General features: G+C 42.1%; 2 protein-coding genes across 2 annotated transcripts; one reads left to right on the top strand and one right to left on the bottom strand.

Annotated features, from left to right (window-relative positions):
- Positions 1-47: 47 nt before the first annotated feature.
- Positions 48-6,295, top strand: LOC130908395 (TNFAIP3-interacting protein 3-like). The gene is made up of 7 exons (XM_057823786.1): positions 48-182; positions 475-528; positions 1,758-1,823; positions 1,887-1,967; positions 2,469-2,543; positions 2,613-2,738; positions 5,664-6,295. Exons 1-7 carry the CDS (start codon positions 180-182, stop codon positions 5,739-5,741), a joined length of 483 nt encoding a protein of 160 aa, XP_057679769.1. The 5' UTR covers positions 48-179; the 3' UTR covers positions 5,742-6,295.
- Positions 5,073-27,678, bottom strand: si:dkey-192l18.9 (F-box/LRR-repeat protein 7). Its single transcript, XM_057823785.1, has 4 exons — positions 27,418-27,678; positions 21,081-21,176; positions 7,781-8,353; positions 5,073-7,577 (listed from the first exon to the last, which is right to left on the bottom strand). The coding sequence occupies exons 1-4, from the start codon at positions 27,452-27,454 to the stop codon at positions 6,841-6,843; spliced, it is 1,443 nt and encodes a 480-aa protein (XP_057679768.1). The 5' UTR covers positions 27,455-27,678; the 3' UTR covers positions 5,073-6,840.
- Between the last annotated feature and the right edge of the window lie 302 nt (positions 27,679-27,980).

The raw sequence follows: 27,980 nt of genomic DNA, 5'->3' as shown, positions 1-27,980 counted from the left end.
TTCTTGTTTGTTTGGTTCTTAGTCACACTCGGCGCCATAAAGATGATGATGATGATGATTACCGGCTCTTTCTACTTTCCTAAGTGGGCCAACTTCGGGCAAGCAGGGGCGGGGCTAAAGAAGGAGGGCCTCAATTTTAAAAGGCACCGCCAGCCACATGAGTGCACAACAAACGCAACATGGTGAGCTTTTTCACCTCCCTTGTAGCAATACTATATTATCAATTCCGTGTAATTTTGATTTGACTATATCATTTACATGTTATGAATCCCTAACCCTAACCTTTATTATCAAGTTTTGAAATGTGACATCACGGTAGCCTCAAAGGAGTAAAGACGTCCATTTTTGTTGTGCTCGTTCTTACTGGGAAGCCTCTCGCAGTCAAAAGAGGAAGAATGAAAACATCACGCTGTGATTTCCTCAGTGTGACCGTTAAGATTTACGCTGCAACGCTTCCTTTTTTTGTCCTTCTAGAGCCGCGACGATGAAGCCAGCCACGTTTTCATCCTCGAGAGGCAACGGCGAGAGGTGAGAGTTCAGATTTATTGAGATGTGTGATGCAATATTTATCATTATTATGCAGATTTTAATTTGCAGTATTTTGCAAATTTCATATGGTTAAAAAAAAGGATTTATTATAATCTAAATTTAATTTTTGTTTGGTTTAGACTATCATTAAATTCAATTTTATTTTAGTATGTTTTGAGACTTTCTCATTCACTTAATTGGTGAAAAGTCTCAAAACTTATGAGTGCAGGTGTAGATATACAGTACGTATACATACTGTATACAGAGGCGTAGCAAGGGTCCCCGGGGCCCCAGACAACAAGCAATATGGGGCCCTTCGAGCGTGTGCAAGTAAGGGGGACAGTTGGACTTGGAGCAGTAGCATATTTAATAAAAGTATAATAACGCCTCGGTCTCATAGAGCGCTTTTTAGGACACTCAAAGTGCCCGGCTTTTACTACATTAGGACATAAAACTACAGTAACATAGTACACTCACCGCTGTCTTGCTTGCTTTTCTCTTCTGGTTTTTTTTTTTTTTTTCTTTCTTTCTTTTGTCGCTTCCAGAAGGATAACCTCTCTTCATTTTGGATATACAGTACTGTGCAAAAGTTTTAGGCAGGACACCTGCCTAAAACTTATGCACAGTACTGTATATATATATTTTTTAATTATTAAATTTATTAGGATCATGGAAGCTTCCACTTGGGGAAAATATATACATACAGTATATCCTGTATATACAGTGGGGAGAACAAGTATTTGATACACTGCCAATGGCAGTGTATCAAATACTTGTTCTCCCCACTGTACATAATAAAATAAAAATATACAGTACTGTGCCAAATCGCCGCTCACTCTCACTCTGAGTCACGTGAGGGAGGGGGGGAGTGTAGAGTATGTGAAGAGGCCCCTTCAGGGAACTCAGACTCAAGGCTTTCACTGGCACTGTCGCACTTGTCGCTGCAACAGTGCAGTAAAGCTGCGTGTGCTAAATCCGTTGGCCCTCTGGGGTCCCTTCCTGGCTGGGGGCCCTAGACAATTGCCTGGTTTGCCTAATGGGACGCGACGCCTCTGACTGTATATATTTTTCATTTGAAATATTCATTATTGGAATGTATTTTGAAAACGGCAATGAATTCATTGGTGGCATACAGGGTGCCTCTTGGCCGGAGGACGAACAAATTCAGATTTTTCCTTTAACTGCGATTAACAGCAATAGACGTCCAACTGGTTTCTGTTTTGTTTTAGCTGCTGAGCATTAACCAGAAATGGGCAAAAGAGTACAACAACATGGTGGCCTACTACCAACGCAAGGTACCAAAGACAGCATTTCAACACATTTAGTTGTAAAATTAAATTACTTTTTTTTTTACACAGCTTCTAACTCTTCAGGCGTCACCAAAACATCCAGAAAACGTCACAAAAGAAACAAAATCACTGAGCAAACACCTACCTGAGGTAAACCCGTTCTTATTTTCCAGTCATACAGTGGTATGAAAAATCATCTGAGTCTTTTGGAATTTCTCACATTTCTATATAAAATCACCAGAAAGAAAGATGAACATCCAGACTTTTAGAGATGGTTTTGTATCCTTTCCCAGCTTTATACAAATCAACAATCCTTGATGGCAGGTCTTCAGACAGCTCTTTTGACCGAGCCATGATGCACATCAGACAAGGCTTCTCATCAACACATTTCTTACCAGGTGTGTGTTTTATAATGGGCAGGGCAGCTTTAAACCACTCATCAGTGATTAGGCACACACCTGACTTAAATTGTTTGGTAAAAATTGGTTTCAGTTGCTCTTTAAGTCTACTTAGGAAGAGGAAATTCCAAAAGGATACATTCCAAAAGGTTCAGATACTTTTTCATACCACTGTATGTTTTTTCCTGGGCTCATATTTGAATAATTTATTTTGAAATAATGCCTTAATCATGGAAATTCTCCTTGCTAAAAGGCTCTGGAATCAAGACTCCCTTCAGGAACACTAAAGGAACGAGAAACGACTCCAAGTGACCTCTGGAGGCATCAGGCATGCTTTAGCCATCACATCCCGCGTCGTATGTGTGGGTGCTAACTTAATGTGGGTGCCCCGGTCTAGGCGGAGGTGTTCAAGGAGGATTTTGCCAAGGAGCGAAGGGACCGCGAAGAGCTGCAGCACAAATACGAGGAGCTGAGCAAGAAACTGGTTTCAACCAGAAATGAGTTGCACCACCTTAAATCACAGGTATCAGATATTCAGTGTTACCGTGGCAATAAGAGGGTTCAAACCTCTGGAAAAAAATATTCAGCCCCCAAGACTGGTTGACCTAAAGTGCGTATGACACCAAAAAGCATGTTTATTTCATATTTCACGCGGTATTTTATGCTCCTGAATGAAAGTGATCGTTTTATTTATTCAATTTTTGAATCCCGTGCCATGAAAATATGTGACTTCCGGCTCCAATCTCGGGTTTAGGATGAATGCGAATGCTACGTCACCCGGGTCAGCATCTCACAATACAGCATTGCTTTAAAGCATGCGGTTGGACTGCGGATTCAGCTGATTTTGCCTATTAATTCGTTTATTTTTCGCATCATGCCAGCCAAACGGGTGCAGGCTTTTGTAGCTGCACTAGGGAGAGGCATGTGAGCCTTTTTGGGTTTCAAAAGTTCCCGTCCAGCCCGAGATCAGCCAAAACAACTGTGTGACAACTTACGAGGAAGTGAGCAAACATCGTATTTTGAATTATGTCATATACTAGGATCATGGCACACGTTTTAATACGGAGATGGCTTGCATTTTGTGGCTGACAGTGCTCCTTGTCCACCGAGAATGGCACTCGGCCGACAACCGGCGGTTTGTCGCACACCCACCGCTGTCCTTTGTAGCGCTATACTTGGCTTATTGCCCTCTTCGTGTGCCCAGTGTTCTGTCAGAAATTGCAACCTTGTGTTAAAATGGCCGCGAATACAGCGATTACAAAGTAAAGATTACAAACCAGGGGTCTCCAAACTGCTCCCCCAGGGCCGCTGTGGGTCCTGGTTTTTGTTCATACTGATCAAGCAAAGAACTTTTAACCAATGTGGTTTCTACTAAAAGAAGCAGCACCTGACTGCAATCAACTGATTACACTTCTAAAACACCAGATTGGTGAAAAGGTGTGGTCTTGTTTTGTTGGAGTAAAATCCTGCACCCACTGCTGCCCTTTGTCGAACAGTTTGGAGACCACTGCTACAAACTTTCTTTAAATAAAGGAATATTTACTTTAGGGCTGTCAAAATTATCGCGTTAACGGCCGGTAATTAATTTTTTTAATTAATCACCTTATTTTTTAATTAAACAAGTTTAAATATTTGAGGCAATTAACGCACATGCCCTGCTCAAACAGATTAAAATGACAGAACAGGGTCATGTGCACTTGTTAATTGTGTTTTGTTGCCCTCTGCTGGCACTTGGGTGCGACTGATTTTATGACCATGAGAATTGTGGAATTATTGACATCAACAATGGCGACCTACTAGTTTATTTTTCGATTGAAAATTTTACAAATTTTATTCAAACGAAAACATTAAGAGGGGTTTTAATATAAAATTTCTATAACTTGTGCTAACATTTATCTTTTAAGAACTACAAGTCTTTCTATCCATGGATCGCTTTAACAGAATGTTAATGCAATCTTGTTGATTTATTGTTAGAATAAACAAATACTGTACTTATGTATAGTATGTTGAATGTATATATCCGTCTTGTGTCTTATCTTTCCATTCCAACAATAATTTACAGAAAATTATGGCATATTTTATAGATGGTTTGAATTGCGATTAATTACGATTAATTCATTTTTAAGCTGTGATTAACTCGATTAAAAATTTTAATCGTTTGACAGCCCTAATTTACTTACGTTTCATCCTGGACAGACATGTAGAAAAGTTCTCCTCAGACACATCCTGCCTTGTGAGCTGCACACAACAACTGCACGCCGCTCTCCCACTGTTTACGTCTTCACCGTGTAGTTACGTTTCATCCTGGACAGACATGTAGAAAAGTGCTCCTCAGACACATCCTGCCTTGTGAGCTGCACACAACAACTGCAGGCCGCTCTCCCACTGTTAACGTCTTCGCCGTGTAGTTAAGCAATAATTTACACCATATTTGTGCTGACCACGTGGCAGCTACACGCTCGCCCGACGTCAGCCGGTTTGTCAGGCGGTCATTCTCCAGCTGCTTCCCCGCAAACGAGCTCTACTGTCCGCAGCAGGGAAACGACGAGCTGTAATTTGCTTGCCGCCGGGCGGGTTGCCGATCGACGAAGACAATCGACAACCCTGCCGCCATGTGACATGACCCGGGGTAGTTTTGTGTAATTTTTTCGCTTCGAAAAGCGAAAAGACTTTGAGACGTCACTCGGTGCGGGTTAGCATGTCGGCTAGCTGTCACGCCTCCTGGTTTGTTTACATTCTCTGAAGCCGTGGCAGAGAAATGACAAAAGCTGGACTAACTCCAGTGGCATAAAGGTGCAAGAAGTCGACAGTTTTGACCATTATGGAGTAAGTTTGCCATCTCATACTGAATAAATGCATTTTTAATTTATGTATATTCCATTTAGTACAAGACTGTTATTTGTCATGACCATACCATTAGTTTAGCATTGGGGAAAAATTACATGGATAAAAAGAATATTCTGTAAAAATATTTGAGAGATTTCAAACAATGACATTTTGCTGTTCTCTTTGTCGCATTTTCCTCGTTCTGAATAATTCCCCCTCAATGGACAGAATTCTAAATCAGATGAAATCCTAACCCTGCAGACGTCATCCTCCATTTGGGGACGCTAGAGCGCTATAATGGCAGGCGGGGCTAAGAAGCAGATTAAAAGACTAATTTCTTTCTTTTCTAATTTTGCCAAATTGTCGTGTATAGTCAAATCGTCTCAAAATGATTCTAATTCTAATGATATTTAAGACTTTTTAATCATGTCATACGCACTGTAAGGGCATAAAATTGGGCAGACTTGTCAATCATAAAAGGACGAATGAAAAGGTCTCGAGGACCCATGCCTAAAATTAAACAGTAAGTCACCCATTTTGGTTTGAAGAAGCCATTTGGGATGACTTGCCAATATTTTTGCCTATATCTGACATTTAACAGTCATTTCATTTTGTCGTTGAGGCCACTTGGACACGTATTCTACATCCGGTTGTGGAGTGCACGTGCCAACGGACCGACCAGCGCAACACTGGCTTCTGAAAGGGACAACATCTAATTGGAAATCCTCAACATCTGCAAGAGTGCTGAACAGTCTTCTGGTTGGTCATCAACAAATCTGAAATTCCGCCACAGCATTGTGAGGGAAATCTCTGGCGCCCTCTAGCGGTCTTCCACTACAATTACTAGTTAGTTTTCCCTTCAGGTGTGAGAAACAACATGAATACCTCGTATGTTGATAAAGTGTACACTTTTAATACTCTTCAGACAAATAAAGAACATTTGCTTCTACCTCACATGAAAAAAGGCACAAATTGTCCTTGATTGTCACAAGCACATATGATTGTCTGTTGCATTATAAATAGTCATGTGGACGCTCGGTCCAAAACGGAATAATTTACAAATGTGTCTTATGGTAAAAATGGGTGAGTTTAGAACATTTTGAGTGGATTAAATTCGATTTACTAGCTCGCATAAACCAGAAATGTTTTTAAAATTCGGCAGAGGAACCATCTGGACCAGAGGCTTTACTGTTGTGCAATTCTGTGACAACTGACCGGCTGAAATCTTGAAAATAAATACTTCCTTCAGCTCTTTTTTTGTGTCAAGCTTTTAGACTTCCTTAGAGACCGCTAAATGCATGGCTGCCAGCTCTCCCGGTTCAAATGGACTGGATGTCTAGCACTGTCAAAGGCAGCTAAAGAGCTACGTTCGAGTCTGGCCTTGAGATATGAGTTTGTCAAAATAGGGGCTGCAATTCGGTCAGATTTTGTCTTGAGATATGAGCGATCCTCACAATGTCACGAAATATAGCCGCCGTCAATTCACATTTATTTCCTTGACTTTGCCAAAGAATGGATGCTACAGAAGGTATGGTAAGGTTTTGTTTTAAGTAAACTTTGTATTATAAAGATTTTTAAAATATGTTTAAAACACAGGTGTCAAACTCGTGGCCCGGGGAAGAGATCTGGCCTGACACGAGAAAGCAAATCTGTTTCAATTGACCAAAATTGCTACTGTTTTCCCTGTTTTTTATTAAGTACAATATCGTACGCGGAGTTGCTCATATCTCAAGGCAAGACTGTGCACTTTTCTAGTCCAGATAAATAGGTTAAATAGCTTAGCGGCGAGCCCGTCGGTGTCAATAGAAGGCCGGGTCGGTGTGCTCGATGACGCACTTGCGACAGTGGCGCCGCACGAAACGCAGCGCGTCTGGCGCCACTTCGCACTCCTGCACGTTGAGCAGCTGCAGCTGGCAGCAGTTGGCGGCCAGCGCCCGCAGGCCGCACCCCGTCACGCTCTCGCAAGCCCGGAGGCTGAGGCGGCGCAGGGCGGCGCAGCAGAGTGCCAGCTGCTCCAAGCCGGCGTCGGAAACCAGGGGGCACTTGCCCACGTCCAGCGATTTGAGCTTGGGGCAGCCGCGCGCCAGGTGTCCCAGGCCCTGGTCGGTCAGGCCCTCGCAGCCACGGGCGTTGAGGTAGCGCAGCTTGGGGCAGTAGCGCGCCACGTATCGCAGGCCCACGTCGGTGACGCGCGGGCAGTGCGCCACACTCAGGTAGCGCAGGCGACCCTCCAGGCGGGCCACCTCCCGCAGGCCGAAGTCGCCAAGTAGCCGGCAGTCGCTCAGGCTCAGCTCGCGCAGGGACGGGCAGCGGGGTGCCAGGTGGCGCAGCGCCTCGTCACTCAGCCGCCCGCAGCGCCGCAGGTACAAGTGCGTCAGGCGCGGGCAGTGCGCGGCGATCACGCGCAGGCCTTCGTCCTCCAGCCGGGAGCAGTCGCTCATGTCCAGGTAGCGGAGGGAGGTCTGCAGGGCGGGCGGCAGCGGCGCTGGCAGCGAACCTTCAGGGCTCAGGCTGATGCACGTCACCTTGGAGCAGCCTGAATAAAAAAGGGGCAGCGCCGTTACATCATAAAAGTATATTATAATGAGTTTTATCAGCAATGAAAAAAATATGTTCATAGATCCACCTCAAATCAATGCAAATTCAACTAAACCTGCTGAAATACACACTGAAAAAGGTAAACAAACACATTTGTGTATTAATACATTTTTTGAAATATCCACTAGGGACGGCCCTTACCCGAGAGGTCGAGGTGCTCCAAGCCGGGACATCGCGACACCACCTCAAAGACGGCTTCATCGGAGACGTCGTAGCAGCCGGCCACCTCCAGCCGACGCAGCTCGGGGCAGCGCTGCGCCAACACGCGCATCCCGCGGTCGCTAAGCCGCCGGCAGCCGCTGACCGCCACAGTCTCCAGGGCCAGGCACACGTCTGGCGTGTCCCGGCACAGTCGCTGCGTCAGCGCCCGCAGGGCCCGATCGGCGTGCAGCTGCTCGCCGGCCAGCCGCACGGTGCGCCAAAGCCGCGGGTCCCACGCTAGCTTGTACCAGCGCAGGCACACGCGAGCGCAGCGGCACAGCTGGTCGCTGGAAAGGTGCGAAAAGATTTCCAGCAGGAGGACGTCCGGCAGGAGGTCCGTCGGGGAGCGGCCCTTGGAATGCCCACTCAGCCGGGGGCGCTCTGGCGCCGCCGCCTCGGACGAAGACGACGACGCGGAGTTGCCGTCGTGGCCGTTGCTTGACGGCGCCGGCGACGACAGGGACGACGACTTGAGGCCGGGGCTCGGGGTGCTCAGCGTGCGCGAGTCCAAACCTGCGCGAAAATGTCCGGGTAAGCGACAACTGTTCATGAGTAACTTGAGTACATAGTGAAGGAAATAGCATCTGTTCTCCTATTTACTGTTTGTAGTCCTCTAATGTACCCAATATAATAGCATTCATATCATAGTTTAAGGAAAACAAACAATATATTTGACATAGGGCATAAGAGATACATGACGCCTACGGACCACGGAAGCCCAACGCGTGCGTCATGCAGCTGACTGAGCCAGATTGACGCTGACGACCAGGTGATAGGCAAGACATCTACAAGCTCACGTCTGCAACACCAAATCCCGCAATCAGGACAGTCCAGAACAAATGGCGGGACGTCCTGAACTACCACAACACCCGATAACAAAAACAACTAAGTTTGATAGCTAGGCGCGTCTCAGATGTCAAGGCAGGCCGAACCTCCCACCTCAGTTGCCACAGTAACCATGACCCAGCAACGAACGGTGACGCATGAACTTGACCGCTCGAATCTGCAACAGAAAAATTATCCTAAACAACACCCTTTGTCCGGCCCACCGTACCGCAGACTTCAAAAAGACTGAACGTTTAGCTAAGAAGTGTCTCTTCTCGGGGACATTCCGATCTGCTCGTGTTTTGCTGACCCTGAACCCAGAATTGCCTCTCCGTTGGGGATTTTGCGGTTTGCCTTGCCGTTTGATCGCTGTCCACCTGAATAAATTGTCCACTTGTTTTTTCCAGCTTTCAAAATGAGTCAGTACAAGGGGTTAGGACTAAGGTGAAGGAGCAGAGTTTGGCCTTTTGGCCGGGTCGTTGGATCTGCGCCAGCGTGGGTCCGGCGGCAGGCTGGCGTGATTACGGCAATCTGGCTAAAAGGTCAGATTCCTCCGATAGTAAACATTTTTTGCCAAAATCACAGCATCTGCTTTTCATTTCATTGCATCCTGTTCAGATCCGATACCGAAAAAAAATTATTCCAAAAATTTTTTTTCAACATGTTACTGTACCACCGTGTCACCTTCAAACGTGGACAAATGCTTGTCTTTATTAAATGCTTTATTGAGTGAGTCCACTCACTCTGCTCACTTACACAATGAGTTGCCACAGCACACTACTGCTAGTGTTTAACAAGCTTAATGATGACTGACACATGCGGCGCCTTGAAGTTAGCATTCCCAAGCTTCTCTGGCAAGATCAAAGCTTCAACGCCCGTCAATCATTGTTAACAAGCAAACTCCAGCTCCCTAGTGACCAAGAAAAGCAGCAGGAGAGGCTGTGCGAGCATAGAGCAGAAAAACATATATTTTTTAAAATTAAAAAGCCGATTTTTTTCGCCCGATTCCGATCCTCTGAAAAATGGCGCAATCAGCCCAATTTCCGATCACGTGATCGGATCGGGACATCATTATCTGGGGTTAATTTGTGCCGGATCCTCGCAAAGGAATGGGTTTGTGTTATTTATTGTAATCTCGGATTTTTTTTTCTTTCAAGTTTTACAAGTTAGACGGTACGTTACTGTAAGTCCAACCTGTGGTTATGTTACTCATGCTGTGCAAAGTATAGCCTAAATTATTGTAAATTGTTGCCATAACATTTATACCTTGGATATTATCTGAAATTGAGGCTTGTAAGGTAAGTGGGCATTTGCGGGTTTTTTTTTAGTACCATTTTCTGCGTATGTTCCAGGACCTGTGCCCGTCTCGTCATCCATGCGCTGCCATATGTACTTTGCGTTCCGGCACCTTATGATTGACAAATTAGTCACTATTATTAGGGAACTGTTTGCATAGAAAACTAAATTTGTAGCTGATCTTACTGAGCGCCCCCTCCCCACCTCCTTCTGATGGATTGACACGCGACCCCGCGTATCTTCGCGCCATCCAGATGGTGCTGCCAAACGGCGGCTAACTGGATTCTAATTGGATCCTTATGCCCCGCGCCGCCGCGGATCCCATTTGGGTATTAGTGGCAAAGGATTCCAGGGCTCGCGTGCCCCGTTGCGGCCGCACACGCATTTCCCCCCCCCCTCTCTTTCCGCCGTCCAAAGCGAAGAGCAGATGTTCGGCTGGATTTCCCGCAGCACGCCGAACAGATTCCAGGGAGTTTATTCATGAATGAAGTCAACGGCTTCGCTGTCACATCACATGGTCTTCATCAGGAGTTGTTATGGAGACACACAACCTTCTATGTACTTTTATTTCATGTTATTTATTTTAATTGGTGTGCTTTTTGGGAACTAGAAAATAGAAAGGGACACAAATGTTGAAATACTAAAACATGGAATTAGATGAAAACTTACATCCAAAGTGGTATGAAAAAGGATCTGGACCTTTTGGAATTTCTCACATTTCTGCATAAAATCACCATCAAATGTGATCTGATCTTTGTCAAAATACCACAGATGGAAAAACGGCGTCTGCTTTAACTAAAACCACTCAAACATTTACAGCTTTTCATATTTTAATGAGGACTGTATGCATCCAATGACAGAAGGGGAAAAAATAAGTAATTTTGTGCCCCCCCTTTGGCAATACTAACTTCAACCTGACGCTTCCTGTAGCTGCAGATCAGTCCGGCACATCGATCAGGACCGATCTGGGCCCGTTCTTCTCGACAAAATTGCTGAACTTTAGTCAGATTCCTGTGATGTCTGGCATGAATCGCTGTCTTTAGGTCATGCCACAGCATCTCAATAGGGTTCAAGTCTGCACTTTGACTGCCACTCCAAAACGTGTATTTTGTTCTTCTGAAACCATTCTGAAGTTGATTTACTTCTGGGTTTTGGATCATTGTCTTATTGCAGCATCAATCCATTTTCTAACTTCAACTGTCCGACAGACGGCCTCAGGTTTTTTAGCAAAACTTTTGAATTCATTCTTCCATGAACAATGGCAAGTTGTCCAGGCCCCGAGGCAGCAAAACAGCCCCAAACCATGATGCTTCCCCCACCATGCTTCACGTTGGGGATAGATGTTGATGTTGGTCAGCTGTTCCATTTTTCCAAAACCTCTGTAGCATGTGTAAGTGCCTTTTTGCAAACATTAAATGAGCAACAATGTTTTCTTTTTTTAGACAGCAGTGGCTTCCTCAATGGAGTCCTCCCATGAACACCATTCTTGGCCATAGTTTTACATATAGTTGAGATATCGGACTGTGCCAGTGATTTCTGTAAGTCTTGAGGAGACACTCTAGGGTTCTTTTTTTTACCTCTCTGAGTATTCTGCGCTGAACTCTTGGGGCCATCTTTGGTGGACGGCCACTCCTTGGCAGATAAGGAACAGTGCCGAACTCTCCATTTGTAAACAACTGTTCTGACTGTCGATTGATGGACGTCCAGACTTTTAGAGATGGTTTGTATACTTTCCCAGCTTTATACAAAACAACAATCCTTGATCGCAGGTCTTCAGACAGCTCTTTTGACTGAGCCATGATGCTCATCAGACAATGCTTCTCATCAAGACAATTCTTACCAGGTGTGTTTTATAGTAGGCAGGGCAGCTTTAAACAAGGGCTGCAGCTATCAATTATTTTAGTAGTTGATTAATCCATGAACTTAGTAATTTAGTTCGAATAATCGACTAATCCGATAAGGAACATAAAAATTAAAATACCTGAGCAGAGCCGCAAATTGTATTATAACAAAAAAAAATGAAGATCTATGTCGAGCCGCTACTCCTCCGCGCTGAGAGGAGCCAGTTGAGGTGGCTCGGGCATCTGGTTCGGATGCCTCCCGGACGCCTCCCTGGAGAGGTGTTCCGGGCATGTCCCACCGGCAGGAGGCCCCGGGGTCGACCCAGGACACGCTGGAGACACTATGTCACCCGGCTGGCCTGGGAACGCCTTGGAATCCCGCCGGAGGAGCTGGCTGAAGTGGCTGGGGAGAGGGAAGTCTGGGCTTCCCTGCTAAAGCTGCTGCCCTCACGACCCGACCCCGGACTAAGCGGAAGATAATGGATGGATGGATGGATGAAGATCTATGTACAACTAACGAACAGTTGGGTAACTTACATAGCAAAAGTCCACTAGCTTAAATGCGAAGTTCTTTTTCTTTTTACAATGCTCTTAACAAATGGTTCAGACACATATTCACACAAAAAAGGCTGAATACACCTGTAAACTAAATTATGAATGCATAAAAAAAAATTGCTCAAAAACTTAGCTAATATTGGTCTTAACAGGGAGCAGATGGATTCAGCCATGTGAAATGAGGTAAACTCGAGGGCCGTGTAGCCACCCAAATCTAGAAAACTAAATGCAAACACTTTTAAAACAAACCATTACAACGCCACTTTAATTAAACAAATACTCGAAGCAACAAAATTTAATTTGAATCTTTTTTCTAATCGAATACTCGAGTTAATCAACTAATCGTTGCAGCACTACTTTAAACCACTCATCAGTGATTGGGCACAGACCTGATTTATAATGTTTGGTAAAATTTGCTTTCCATTGCTCTTTAGGTCTCCTTAGGCAGAGGGTTCACTTATTTTTCCCCCTTCTGTCATTGTTTGCATACTATCATCATTAAAATATGAAAACCGAGAAATGTTTGGGTGGTTTTAGTTAAAGCAAACACTGCATTTTCATCCGTGTGATTTTGACAAAGATTAGATCACATTTGATGGAGATTTTATGCAGAAATGTGAGAAATTCCAAGAGGTTCAGATACTTTTTCATACCACTGCATATTGAAATACATGTTGAAGTAAATCACGAAAAAATGAATGACACATTTTATATGAATAAATGTTTTAAATGAATGAAAATTGAAATAAAAATATTGTGGGTTGCGGTCTACTTATTCAAAGCTCTGTGAAATTTCCAGGAAGCTCTGTGTGAAAGTGCACATTTGCATGTGTCTTTTAAAACTCTTTGAAAGGTATCCGCCACTCAGGTGACTTGTTCCGCTAATGTCTGCGGATGTCATCAGACCCGCTTCTGGAATAGCTCTTTGGCGGGAGGAGGTCGCCGCCCCGCCGGCGTTCTCCATTAGCGTCCATTTGTCAGGCGGACGTTGACACGCGGCGTGCAACTCGCTTGACGGCCGCCGGCCTTAGATTAAAACAAGGGCGCGAATGTTTCTTTGTGGAAAAAACAGTGAGTAAATGAACAACAGAGGCAGAAGAAAGAAGCAGAAGGACTTTGTTTGATGGCCTTGTTTGCGGTTGTTATAAAAGAAGCCAGAGGAAGGAGGGAAGAGAAATTGGCAGCTGCGTGTGCAGGCGAGAAGACAAGTGCGTCAGCAGACTCAAAATGCACAGATTGTTTTTACACGTTACGGCTTTCCGGATAGCTCTTTCTGTGTCGAAAGCCTGTCTGGTCACCATTCGAGTTGTTGTTCTTCTTGTGGACACTAACTTGGAAGTCCTACTCCTTTATCATTTCTCCGCCGATCGTCTTGAAACGTAGTAGATATGTAGCATGCGTCAGTATCCTCCTCAGAGACCTTTTTTTTTTTTTTTGTATTCATGAATTGTGCAATTATAGTAAGGAGTTAGCCAGTAGAGGGCAGTCTTCTGTAGATTAGGAATTTGCCAGCTTGTACAGCACACTAGTAAAGGTCGACCAATATTGGATTTTCAAAGGCCGATGCAGATTTTTAAAAAATCAATTCTGTGATTGCCGATGTCTAAAGCCAATTTTGTAAACTGATATTTGAGGCCGATATGCTTCACAAAAAAAAAATCCGGTTGTTTCAATTATTTACAGTGGTATGAAAAATATCTGAACCTTTTGGAATTTCTCCATCAAGTTTGAGCTGATCTTTGTCAAAACCACACTGATGAAAAACATTGTCTGCTTTAACTAAAACCACCCACACAATGATAGGTTTTCATAGTTTAATGAGGATAGCATGCAAACAACGACAGAAGGGGGGAAAATAAGTATGTGAACCACCACATTTAACAATTTCTGGGCCCCCCCTTTGGCAGCAATAATTTTAACCAGACGCATCTTGTAGCTGCAGATCAGTCTGACACATCAATCAGGACTAATCTTGGTCCATTCTTCTCTACAAAACTGCTGTAGTTCAGTCAGATTCCTAGGATGTCTGGCATGAATCTCACATGCCACAGCATCTCAATGGGGTTAAAGTCTGGACTTTGACTTGGCCACTCCAGAATGTGTATTTTCTTCTTCTGAAACCATTTTGAAGTTGAGTTACTTCTGTGTTTCGGATCATTGTCTTGTTGCAGCATCCATCATCTTTTTAGTTTCAAATGTCTGACAGATGGCTTCAGTTTTTCCTGAAAAACTTTTGAATTCATTTTTCCATTAATGATTGCAAGTTGTCCAGGCCCTGAAACAGCAAAACAGCCCCAAATCATGATGCTCCCTCCACCACGCTTCACGGTGGGGATGAGGTGTTGATGTTGGTGAGCTGTTCCATTTTTTCACCACAAATGACTTTGTGTGTTACTCCCCAACAATTCAACTTTGGTTTCATCAGTCCACAAAATATTTCACCAAAACTTCTGTGGAGTGTCCAAGTGCCTTTTTGCAAACATTAAACGAGCAACAATTTTTTTTTTTTTAGACAGCAGTGGCTCCTCGCATGAACACCATTCTTGGCCATAGTTTTACATATAGTTGATGTGTTCACAGAGATATTGGACTGTACCAATGATTTCTGTAAGTCTTTAGCAGACACTCTAGGGTTCTCTTTTAGCTCTCTGAGTATTCTGCGCTGAACCCTTGGCGTCATCTTTGGTGGACGGCCACTCCTTGGGAGAAAAGCAAGACTGCAAAACTCTCTCCATTTGTAGACAACTTCTCATCAATCGACCAACATCAACACCTCATCCCACCCTGAAGCATGGTGGAGGGAGTGTCATGATTTGGGGCTGTTTTGCTACCTCAAGGCCTAGACAACTTGCAATCATTCATGGAAGAATGAATTCAAAAGTTTTGCAGGAAAACCTGAGGCTGTCTGTCAGACAGTTGAAGCTGGACGCTGCAACAAGACAGAAGTAAATCAAAATACACGTTCTGGAGTGGCCAAGTCAAAGTCCAGACTTGAACCCCATTGAGATGCTGTGGCATGAGCGATTCATGCCAGACATCCCAGGAATCTGACTGAACTACAGCAGTTTTCTCGACAAGAATGGGCCAAGGTAAGTCTGGCACATTGATCAGGACTAATCTGCAGCTACAGGAAGCATATGGTTGAAGTTATTGCTGCAAAAAGGGGGGGGCACAAAATATTAAATGTGATGGTTCACTTATTTTCCCCCTTCTATAATTATTTGCATACTATCCACATTAAAATATGAAAACCTATAAATGTTTGGGTGGTTTTAGTTACAGCAGACATTGTTTTTTCATCGGTGTGATTTTGACAAAGATCAGATGACATTTGATGGTGATTTTATGCAGAAATGTGAGAAATTCCAAAACATTCCGATTCTTTTTAATACAACTGTATCCGTTGACCTTTTCACAGTAGTCCCTGTTTTTAACTCATTGGCTGCCACTGATGGCGCTAGATGTCCAATCCATTTTAAGTAGGACGGTTGGCTGCAAGTCATTGGACCTGATTGAAATTCGGACGTCGGACCAGGATTGCAAAAACTTGCATTGCTTTGCTTTTGAATTGAACATGTGGAAGTGGGTGACGCTATCAGTAAAGCCTTCGATCCAGGAAGCGCTGATGTCACGGCAGCGGCGGGAGGACAATAGGCGCCGCCGAGCCCGTTTTAATGCCGCCGCTGGGACAGGAAACGAGACTCCCACGGTTGAACTAACCGATAAACAGAACCCCCAGAAAAAAACAAACAAAAAAGACTTTTGTCTAGAGACATTGTTGACTAAAAATAGTCTTAAATAAATGCATAAATTAACTAAGAGATAATATTTATTCAATTTTTTTTTTTCCATTTTAAAATTTTTCTTTTTTTTTTTTTTTTTTTAAAAAGGGCAATTTATTCAAATATTCTTAGTTCATTTTTTTTTTAAATAATTCAAAACAATAAGATTAAACTGTCAATATTCATTTAAAAATTTCAATTTCTGTTCAATGAATTTAAAAAGCAAACAAAAAACTTTCATTCAGAAACATTGTTGACTAAGAACTGTCTCAAATAAATACATAAATTAAAACTAAGAACATTTTTTTTTTCATTTAATTTTTTTTTTAAAGGGCAATTTATTAAAATATTCTTAGTTCATTAAAAAAAAAAAACATTTTTAAATAATTCAAACCAATAAGATTTAACTGTCAATATTATTTTGTCAATTTATATTTTAATGAATATAAAAAGCAAACAACAAACAAACAAAAAATTTTGTTTAGAAACACTCTTGACTAAAAATCGTCTTAAATGAATACATAAATTAATTAAAACTAAGAGAACATTCTATTTTTTTCTTTTTTTTTTAAAAGGGCAATTTATTCAAATATTCTTAGTTCATTTAAAAACAAAATCATTTTAAAATAAGTCAAAACAATAAGATTAAACGGTCAATATTCATTTTTGTTTCAATTTCTTTTTAATGAATCTAAAAAGCAAACAACAAACAAAAACAAACTCGTCTAGAAACATTGTTGACTAAAAATCGTCTTAAATACATAAATAAATTAAAAGTATGTGAACATTCTATTTTTTCTAATTTAATTTTTTTTGGTTTAATTTTAAAAAGGGCAATTTATTCAAATATTCTTAGTTCATTTTTTTAAAAAAAACATTTTTAAATAACTATCAATATTCATTTTTATTTCAATTTCTTTTTAATGAATTTAAAATACAAACAACAAACCAAAAAAAATGTTCGTTTAGAAACATAGAAACACTAAAAATCGTCTTTAATTCACTCATTCATTTTCCATGCCGCTTTTTCCTCACGAGGGTCGCGGAGGTGCTGGAGCCTATCCCAGCCGACTACGGGCAGTAGGCAGGGGACACCCTGAACTGGTTGCCAGCCAATCGCAGGGCAATCGTCTTTAATACATACATTAATTAAAACTACGTGAACATTCTATTTTTTTCCGTTTTAAAAATGTTTTTAAAATTTTTTTAAAAAGGGCAATTTATTCAAATATTCTTAGTTCCATTAAAAAAAAAGCAAATTTAAATAATTCAAAACAATAAGATTCAACTGTCAATATTCATTTTTATTTCAATTTCTTTTTAATAAATTTATTTGAAAATATTTAGATTCAAAAGCAAAAAACAGTATTCTTTTTTTAGTTTAATGTCATTTCATTTCATGTATTTTCTTTTTTTTAATTCAAAACATATTGTATACTATTATCTTTGCGAAGTGCGTTTGACGTCACGTCGCGAGAAAATACAGCGTTCCCGCTAAATTTGCTGGACGGCCCACCGAAACCCCGACCTCTCGGGCGGCGGTAATGACACGCTAGCACTTAGCTCCCGGCACCGCCGCGCTTAATTACAACCCCGCGGCGGTTCTGGCGGTGCTGTAAAAAGCCAGAATATGTATTCCGCTCGTAAACATTCGGGAACCCCGTTCGGGTAAATGCGTGTTAAGCTAATTACAAGACGTAGCCGCTGTCGTGTCGCCGAGTTAGGGCTGTCAATCAATCGTGACGCGGCAGAAAACATTGCGGCTAGCGCTATAAACTGCGATCGCGTAGCGCCTCTCTTTTTCCGCTCTTTCGGAAGCAAGTTCGGTGAAAACAAAGAGTCAAAAATGGAGGAAAAAAAGCTTCTGCTACTTGCTAGCTCTGGTCAAAGAGCTCTCTTGTCACCAGCGTGAAAAATGGGCCTGGGACACAACAAGGCTGCCGTTTCCGCCGCTCCTCCTCTTTGGCTAAAACAACTTCTTATTTTTCTCCACTCTGACTTCCCGAGTGGAAGCGAGAACAGCTGATGGGACAAAGAAATCTGCAGGGGAAAATATGTTCCTTTCACATAGTAGTATATTTGCATCCGAGTCCCACTCAGCTGTTTTTGAGAAGCTCGTCCCGATTCAACATTTCAGACAAGTACTAAGCCAAATATATTTTTCCCTCCATTTCAACTACCGTATTTTTCGGACTATAAGTCGCAGTTTTTTCATAGTTTGAATGGGGGTGCGACTTATACTCTGGAGCGACTTATGTGTGAAATTATTAACACATTATGATATCATTTCACATGTTATTTTGGTGTTTTGGAGTGACACTGATGGTTTGGTAAACTTGTTAGCATGTTCTTTATGCTTTACTTATCTTAATAGCTATGTAACGTTTCCCAATTCATATTTTAAAGGGACGACAGGTCGTCCCCAGGTTACGACGTACTCGATTTACATGTCAACTTTACAACGCCGGAGTCTCGTCTGCCATTTTGTCACCAGTCTTTTTTTTTAGTTGCATAAACAGTACCTTATTGTACCTCACAATACCTTTTTTTTTTTTCTTTATTAGTATGACGTGCTTTGTCTTCACTAAACGTGAAGTTGTTCAGCTTTTTTTCGGACATCAAACAAGCTTTTTACAGTGGGATGAAAAAGTATCTGAGCCTTTTGGAATTTCTGACATTTCTGCATTAAATCATCAAATTTGATCTGATCTTTGTCAAAATCACACAGATGAAAAACAGTGCTTTAACTAAAACCACCAATACATTTATAGGTTTTCATATTTTAATGAGAATAGTATGCAAACAATGACAGAAGGGGGAAAAATAAGTAAGTGAAGATCACATTTGATATTTTGTGCCCCCCTTGGCTCAATAACTTCAACCAGACGCTTCCTGTAGCTGCAGATCAGTCTGGCACATCGATCAGGACTAATCTTGGCTCATTCCTCTTTGCAAAACTGCTGTAGTTCAGTCAGATTCCTAGGATGTCTGGCATATATCTCACATGCCACAGCATCTCAATTGGGTTCAAGTCTGGACTTTGACTTGGCCACTCCAGAACGTGTATTTTGTTCTTCTGAAACCACTCTGAAGTTGATTTACTTTTGTCCTGTTGCAGCATCCATCCTCTTTTTTAGCTTCAACTGTCTGACAGACAGGCTCAGGTTTTCCTGCAAAACTTCTTCCATTAATGATTGCAAGTTGTCCAGGCCCTGAGAGAGCAAAACAGCCCCAAATCAAGATCACGGTGGGGATGAGGTGTTGATGTTGGTGAGCTCTTCCATTTTTCGACCACACATGATGTTGTGTGTTACTCCCAAACATTTCAACTTTGCTTTCATCAGTCCACAAAATATTTTGCCAAAACTTCTGTGGCGTGTCCAAGTGCCTTTTTGCGAACATTTAGCGAGCAATAATGGTTTTTTTTTTAGACAGCACTGGCTTCCTCTGTGGAGTCCTCCCATGAACACCATTCTTGGCCATTGTTTTAGATATAGTTGATGTGTATATGGAGATAATGGACTGTGTCAGTGATTTCTGTAAGTCTTTAGCAGACACTCGTGGGTTTCTTTTTACCTCCCTGAGTATTCTGCGCTGAACTCTTGGCGTCATCTTTGGTGGACGGCCACTCCTTGGGAGAGAAGCAACAGTGCCAAACTCTCTCCATTTGTAGATATCTCCTCTAACTGTTGACTGATGAACATCCAGACTTTAAGAGATGGTTTTGTATCCTTTCCCAGCTTTATACAAATCAACAATTGCAGGTCTTCAGAAAGCTCTTTTGACCAAGCCATGATGCACATCAGACAATTCTTACCAGGTGTGTGTTTTATAGTGGGCAAGGCAGCTTGAAACCACTCATCGGCGATTGGGCACACACCTGACTTAAATTGTTGGGTAAAAATTGCTTTCAATTGCTCTTTAAGTCTCCTTAGGCAGAGGGTTCACTTACTTATTTTTCCCTCTTCTGTCATTGTTAGCATGCTATACTCATTAAAATATGAAAAGCTACAAATGTTTGGGTGATTTCTGTTCACGTAGACACTGTTTTTACATCTGTGTGATTTTATCAAAGATCAGATCACATTTGATGTTGATTTTATGCAGAAATGTGAGAAATTCCAAATGGTTCAGGTACTTTTTCATGCCACAGCACTCCCTTCACTTTTGACAATTTGTAAAGCTATAACACACATATGTAGACTTTGTTGAATGTTCAAAACGACCCATATTTTACCAATAAAACACTCAATTCAAAACAATTGGTGTTCAAACGTCCATCTAGTATGACCGATATGTAAATTTAGTAGATTAAATTAGTGTAATTTGACTAACAAAAGTCCGCTAGCTTAAATGCTACAAACGCTCACGTATTTACAATCCTCATAGCAGATCGCTCACACGTAATGCCACAAACTGTAGCGGTAAACCTAATAACAAATGCATACACAAACAAATATTAGCTGAAACAACTTCCAGGCTGATGTGGGCCAAACCAGAGCGCAGCTACCCTTGATCCATGTCAGATGTCTGAGTCTGCTTCTCAGTCATACAAGATGACAGTCCAGCCAGACCCAACAGTGTATCCTCCATCATTTAAGCCAAACAATACTTTTGGACCTATTGGATAGTTATTTTGAGATTTATGGGTGACATTGAGTGATCATGTTTTACCGACGTTAACGGTGATATACTGTAAATCCAATCCAATTTGACTGGAGATGCCATTCAAATTCAAATCAGACGTCTATCGCCGTCAACGGCGCTGAAACACGAGCCCGTCTCTTGAATATACACAGATGACGCTCCATTAGTAAGAAATTCCTTGCGAGTTGGCGTTTGAAGGAGGGTCATCTGAGGAACACTTCTCCCAAAATAGGCAGGATGAGGAGGGAAGAAGAGTGGAGTAAGGGGGAGTTAATGAGCACCAGATGCTTCTACCTTCTTCGCTGGGAGTCGCATTCTTGGGAGCTTTGCCGCTTTGAGTGTGATCGGTGCTGGAACTCAGGTCGGACGAGATGCTGGAGCTCCCTTTGCCTAAAGAGCAAGCGCACACACAGCATTTGTCACGTTTCGCCTGCTTCTTTTAGAAACACGTCTGACATTCGGGCCGCGTCAGAAATTTCAAATGCAAGCGGCACCACTCACACATACCGAATTAATACGACGCTTTTGTTTCGCTTTATGCTTCAGTGCTGGCCAAAAGTATTGGCACCACTACAATTCTGTCAGATAATGCTCAATTTCTCATAGACAATGTTTGCAATTCCAAATGCTTTGGTTGTAATTAGGGCGGTCAAACGATTAAAATTTGTAATCGAGTTAATTACAGCTTAAAAATTAAAATATGAAATATGCCATATTTTTCTGTACAGTGGTACCTCTACATACGAATTTAATTCGTTCCAGGACCTTGTTTGTAAGTCGAAATGGTCGTATGTCGAGCAGGATTTTCCCATAGGAATACATTATAATTCCATTAATTTGTTCCAAAGCCTAAAAACATACACTAAATTCTTAATAAATACTGCTGGAACTGTTACAAATGGCAATTAAACATAGAAAAACAAATAAGTTATAAATAAATAATTCAGAATAATATAATAATAATAAGAAGAATTAATAATTATTCCTGTAAATAATGTAACGAATCGGATTCTAATATGGCGGACACTTTTTACTGTCCCTGAACGCACCGCGAAGCTGACGTCTCAGTGAGATAGGTCGGTGCGGTAGAGATAATACTTTCGTTTTCTTGAGAGCAGTCAACTGCTTAAGACAATGGGCGTTTTGTGTTGGATAAGTTCTTAAATAAATGATAAAAACGTGACGAAGCTGGCGATTTCCTTGGCAATGTTACCACAATAATAATTGTCACCTTAACTTATAAATAGTGGCGAACGGTGGTCGGAAGAGGACCATGGAGCTGTATTGTTGAGCCAGTTCAGGGACGCGCACCCCAAGCTCATATTTTTCTATAACTTGCATCTTCATTTCAAAGGTAAGCATCACTTTTTTCCTTGTTTCTCCAACTGTATCAACTTTTTTTGAAAACTGTGTTGATTTCTCACACAAGTGCGTTCTCCACCGTGCGTTCGTTTGCAGTGCTGTCATGTCGTCGTATTTCGAGCAACTCGTCGGATGTAGAAACAAATGGCGGCTCAAATTTTACGTCGGATCTCGAAAAGATCGTGTGTCGAAGTGATCGTATGTAGAGGTACCACTGTAAATGATTGCTGGAATGAAAAGATAAGACACAAGACGGATATATACATTCAACATTCGGTACATAAGTACTGTATTTGTTTATTATAACAATAAATCAACAAGATGCCATTAACATTATTAACATTCTCTTAAAGCGATCCATGTATAGAAAAACGTGTAGTTCTTAAAAGATAAATGTTAGCACATTTACAAGTTATAGAAATTTTATATTAAAACCCCTCTTAATGTTTTCGTTTTATTAAAATTTGCAAAATTTTCCAATCAAAAAATAAACTAGTAGCTCGCCATTGTTGATGTCATTATTACACCATGCTCACTCCCCAAAGCCATAAAATCATTTGGATACAAGCGCCAGCAGAGGGCGCCAAACAACAAAAAACAGATAACAAGTAACAAGCCGACATTGCACTGCTGTCATTTTAATCTGAGCGGGGCATGTGCGTTAATTGCGTCAAATATTTTAACGTAATTAATTAAAAGAATTAATTACCGCCCGTTAACCCGATAATTTTGACAGCCCTAGTTGTAATATCTTCATTTATTTTGCTTACAATGAAAAAACACAAACGAATGAAAAAAGAATTTAATCAATTTCATTTTACACAAAACATTCAAAAAATGGACTGAACAAAAGTATTGGCACCCTCAGCCTAATACTTGGTTGCACAACCTTTAGACATAATAACAGCGAACAACCACTTCCGGTATCCATCAATGAGTTTCTGCTGGAATTTTAGACCATTCTTCTTTGGCCAACTGCTCCAGGTCTCCGAGATTTGAAAGGTGCCATTTTCAGATCTCTCCACAGGTGCTCAATGGGATTCTGGTCTGGCCACTTTAGAAGTCTCCAGTCAAACGCTTTTCTCGTGGTTTTTGAAGTGTGTTTTGGGTCATTGTCCTGCTGGAAGACTTCTGAGGGAGACCCAGCTTTCTCACACTGGGCCCTACATTATGCTGCAAAATTTGTTGGTCGTCTTCACAATTCATCATGCCATGCATATGGTCAAGCAGTCCGGTGCCAGAGGCAGCAAAGCAGCCCCAAAACGCCAGGGAACCTCCGCCATGTTTGACTGTGGGGACCGTGTTCTTTTCTTTGAAGGCCTCGTTTTTTTCCTGTAAACCCTATGTTGATGTCTTTTCCCCCAAAAAAACTCTACTTTGTCTCAACTGACCAGAGAACATTCTTCCAGCAGGTTTTTGGTTTTCTCAGGTATGTTTTGGCAGACTTCAGCCTGGCTTTTTTATGTCTCTGGGTCAGAAGTGGGGTCTTCCTGGGTATCCTACCAAAGAGTCCCTTTTCATTCAGACGCTGACAGATAGCTTGGCTTGAACTTGTTCGGATGTTCGTCAAGGTTCTTCATCCACCATCCGCACAATCTTTGGTTGAAATCTCTCGGCAATTTTTCTTTCCCGTCCGCATCTAAGGAGGTTAGCCAGAGTGCCGTGGGCTTTACGCTTATTGATGACACTGCGCACGGTGGATACAGGAACATTCAGGTCTTTAGAGATGGACTTGTAGCCTTTGGATTGCCCATGCTTCCTCACAATTTTGCTTCTCAAGTCCTCAGACAGTTCTTTGGTCCTCTTTCTTTTTTCCATGCTCAATGTGGTATACACAAGGACACAGGACAGAGGTTGGGTCAACTTTATTCCATTTTAACTGGCTGCAAGTGTGATCTAGTGATTGCCACCACCTGTTATGTGCCTCAGGTAAGAAACAAGTGCTGTTAATTACACAATTTAGAGAAGCATGATTTTTCAAAGGGTGCCAATACTTTTGTCCAGCCCATTTTTAAAGTTTTGTGTAAAATGATCATGATTTATTTGTTTTTCCATTCTTTTTTGTTTTTTCATCACAAGCAAAATAAATGAAGCTATTACTACCAAAGCATTTGTAAATGTAATCATTGTCTGGGAGAAATTGAGCATTATCTGACAGAATTGCAGGGATGCCAATACTTTTGGCCAGCACTGTAACTTAGGCTGTCACCGGTCAAACCAATCCATTGACGTTTAGCACCGATGGTATGACATAGATCAAATAATAATAAGATACTTTATTGTCAATGCATCAACTTTGATGGGAGCGTCGCCCCTACCAACATGGCCGCCCGTGAGGCCAATTTGCTAGGGGCGACGAAAGCGCTCTTTTCAGGCTTCTGCCAGGAATGGAGATCAGTTTATCATCAGTAGTCACTTCAAATCATTTTTAGACCCGCTTTTGACTCTGCGGATTTCCGCACAATTGGCTGAAGTCACCCTCGGAACGGCGACGACGGCGGTCCGCTGTTATTTTAAACATTTGCTTTTTTTTTTTCCTCAGGAGTTATTGACTTAGGACGGGATCGCGCTGCTGGAATGTTATTTGTCCAAACACGGGCGGACAGAAATAACGCGGGGGAGGCGGGATTACAAATCTTGAGATGATAACGTGGAGGTGAAGTTGACGTTGCGGAAGATAGTATCGCTCCGGCCGGGATGATCCCGACCGCCGAAAAACAGACGTTACGCCCTGGATTTGGAGCGCATTCCATTTGGGTGAAGCACTTTGCTGCAGTTTATCTGCAAGATAAACTGCAACCAATCCAATCGGAATAGCGGATGATCGTGTGTCAGCGTCATCTGCCGGTCCCTCCCAGTCCAAATGGATTGGATGTCAATTGCCGTAAATGAATTAAGAGAGTAGTAAGGAGCTTGTTTCGAATTTTTGTTTTTATACTTGAAGACATGGCCGCTGGAAGTCGCACACAGCAAGGGGTTCTGCTGAGGATCTGTTTTAGCGTTTCTCATCCAAAAACAGCCGTTTCGGTCCAAATTTGTCGTGCTAGCAGCTTTTTTCCGTACATAGGCATGCACAATGGCAGTACACAGTTTACATACTACTACTACTAAGCTACTACAAAGACAGCGTTCTATTTCACCTAAAGTGTGTGTTGGAGTTTTTGTCATGGAAATAAAAGCGTATTATAACGCAATTCCCCGCAGCTAGACGGCGCAATGACACACAAAAAAATATGAAAGCTAAAAGGTTCAAATAAGTCTCGGTTTAACACCTCCTTTTCACAACACTAAAATAAATTCCACACCGACAACCAACAGCCCTCTGCACAGCGCAAGCTCAACAGCAACAACAAACAATAACATGGCTACAATACAAGCTATTTGACGTTAAAGGATATAGTACCTTTTCTCGTAGGCACCGTCTAATGGTTTGCATTATTCTAACACACTTAATATAATCAATCATGGAATAGTACTGTTTTTTGTATTTACTGTTTGACTGTTTGTATTACTCTAACACACCCAATATAAAAAAATAGCACTTATACAATAGTTTAAGGAAAACAAGTAGAACATAGGGCATAAGAGGTACGTGACGCCTTCTTATCACGGAAGCCCAAAGTGTGCGTCATGAGCAAGATTGACAGTGAAGAGCCCACGTCTGCACCACCAACTCTTGCAATCAGTTCCCCCGAACAGTCCAGAAGAAATGCTGGGACGCCCTGTCCCAACACAAGGAACACCTGAGAACGCCTGATATCCAATGGATAACACGACTGATAAGACTCTAAGAGCCCTTTTGACGCTGAGGTGGCAAAATCCACAACCCTCGTTGCCCTGACAACAATAACTCCCGAATCCTCCTGTCCAATCCAAAAACAGACAATAATCCCAAACACACCCTTCTTCCTGCCAACGGCTCGCCCCACGAGAGCCTTCAAAAGATTGAATGTTTAACTAAGCGTTGCCATTTTTTCTCAGAAACCTTTTGTTGACGTGTGATAGGGTGACCTTGCCTCCCCGCCTGAGTGTTTCTGTTTCGCCTTGCTGTTTTGAGCGCTGTCGACCTGAATAAATTGTCAACTTGTTTTCGGTTAGCCTTCTTTAAACCTTTCAAAATTGAGTCAATACAAAGGGTTACGACTAAGGTGAACGCACGGAGTTTGGCCTTCTGGCCGAATTGTCGGCCTCTTGCCGGCCAGGGTCATCCGGCGGTTTGGCTGGCGCGATTCCGGCGGTCTGGCTGGAAGGTCAGATTCCTTCAGCACTATTATAGAACTATAATATATATAGTGTATGAATTTTATTTTTCTCGAATTGAATTTAAGAAAATGTCATTGTTTTTGTACTGAAAAAAAATGTTCTTTGTATAATGCTAACGCCTCCTCTGTCAACAACGGTAGCAAGCAAGGTGTCCGGTTGGTGACTATGTTATTAACAAACAAAAACTTTTTCAACATAAATAATTCCCAAAGTTAAATACCCTATTGATTCAATGTGTTTTGTTTAACAAAAAATGATCTACAAAAACTTTTTTTCTCCCCAACACCAGGGGGTGCTGCAGCACCCCACTTCCCGCACCACTGAAGTTGTAACACAAGTAAAAAGTTGCCTTTTTCTAGCTTGACATGTTTTGATTTCTATCCATTTCTACAGAAAAAGGCATACGCATCTTCTAATAGACATTAAATCAATTTTGGTGTGATCACGTTTCGCTGCCAATGGCGGCGATGGATGTCCAATCCAATTTGACTGGGGAGGGTGGTAGCGATCAATGGCAGCCAATGAGATCACTGCAAATAGTTGATCTTTCACTTTTTCTTAAAAACAAAAAAATAAGGAAAACAGTAATACTAATATCCTTGACAAATTGGAGGTCCAACAATTTTTTGCAGCGACAAAATAATTTCATGCACTTGCCAAAAATACCAATTCAAACTCGCAAAATGATTTCGAAAGCGGAAAAAATATTTTCATTTTTTTGCCAATTTTTTTTTCCTAAATGAGATTTGGGTTTTTTGCGCATTGTTTCTAAGCCGAATTTGACTCCATATTGATAGGCCAACCCTACTTGGTAGTTACCTTCCTTAAAATAAACTAACTTTTTGAGTCTTTTTTTCTGCGGTAAATTGGATTAAAAGTATAAAACGGGACCGATTTAGCCGGGATTTCAAAACATGCAAATTGTAAATGACGACAATAAATTTGCTCCCAAGCACGCCTCGCGCACGAAGTTGCCTTTTTAACGGCGCAACTTTGCGGCACTCACCCTCGCTTCCATAGAGTTTTCCGTTGTTGGCACCCATTTGAGAGGGCACATAGTCAAGCACCCAAAAAGTCCAAATAGTTCATCCAGATGTGGACGTGACGTGACGTGGGCGAGAGCGAGACGCCTCACGGCGCGGCTGAAAGCCTCTCTTCCTCTCCTTCTTCTTCCAGCGGTGCGTCTGCTCTACATCCTCTCGTCTCTTTTCTTTCGCCTCTCTCGCGCATGCGCACATGACCGAGACTGGGGCTGGAAAAGGAAAAAGTGGCGGAGGTGTTCTAAATGGCAAGCAGCTGTTGCTGTCTGCGCCTCATAGATGTCATATATAAAGCTAGATCACCGGTGCGCGCGCTGTGACCCAACGGTGACTTGTCGGCCATTTTGTGTCAGAGCCATTAAATTCAATGGAACGTTACATGGCACTAGGGCTGCAGTTATTGAATATTTAGGTATTCCATTAATCTAGCGATTAGTTTGAATAATCGAGTCATCAGATTACGAACATTTAATGCGTTGCAGAATACATTTCAAGCGATGTAAAACAAAGGAACAAGCGTTTATGCCTG

Source organism: Corythoichthys intestinalis, chromosome 20 (genome assembly GCF_030265065.1).
Source record: "Corythoichthys intestinalis isolate RoL2023-P3 chromosome 20, ASM3026506v1, whole genome shotgun sequence".
Lineage (NCBI taxonomy): Eukaryota > Metazoa > Chordata > Actinopteri > Syngnathiformes > Syngnathidae > Corythoichthys > Corythoichthys intestinalis.
The sequence above is the reverse complement of the archived record's forward strand: the minus strand, read 5'-3'. Positions and strand labels throughout refer to the sequence as shown.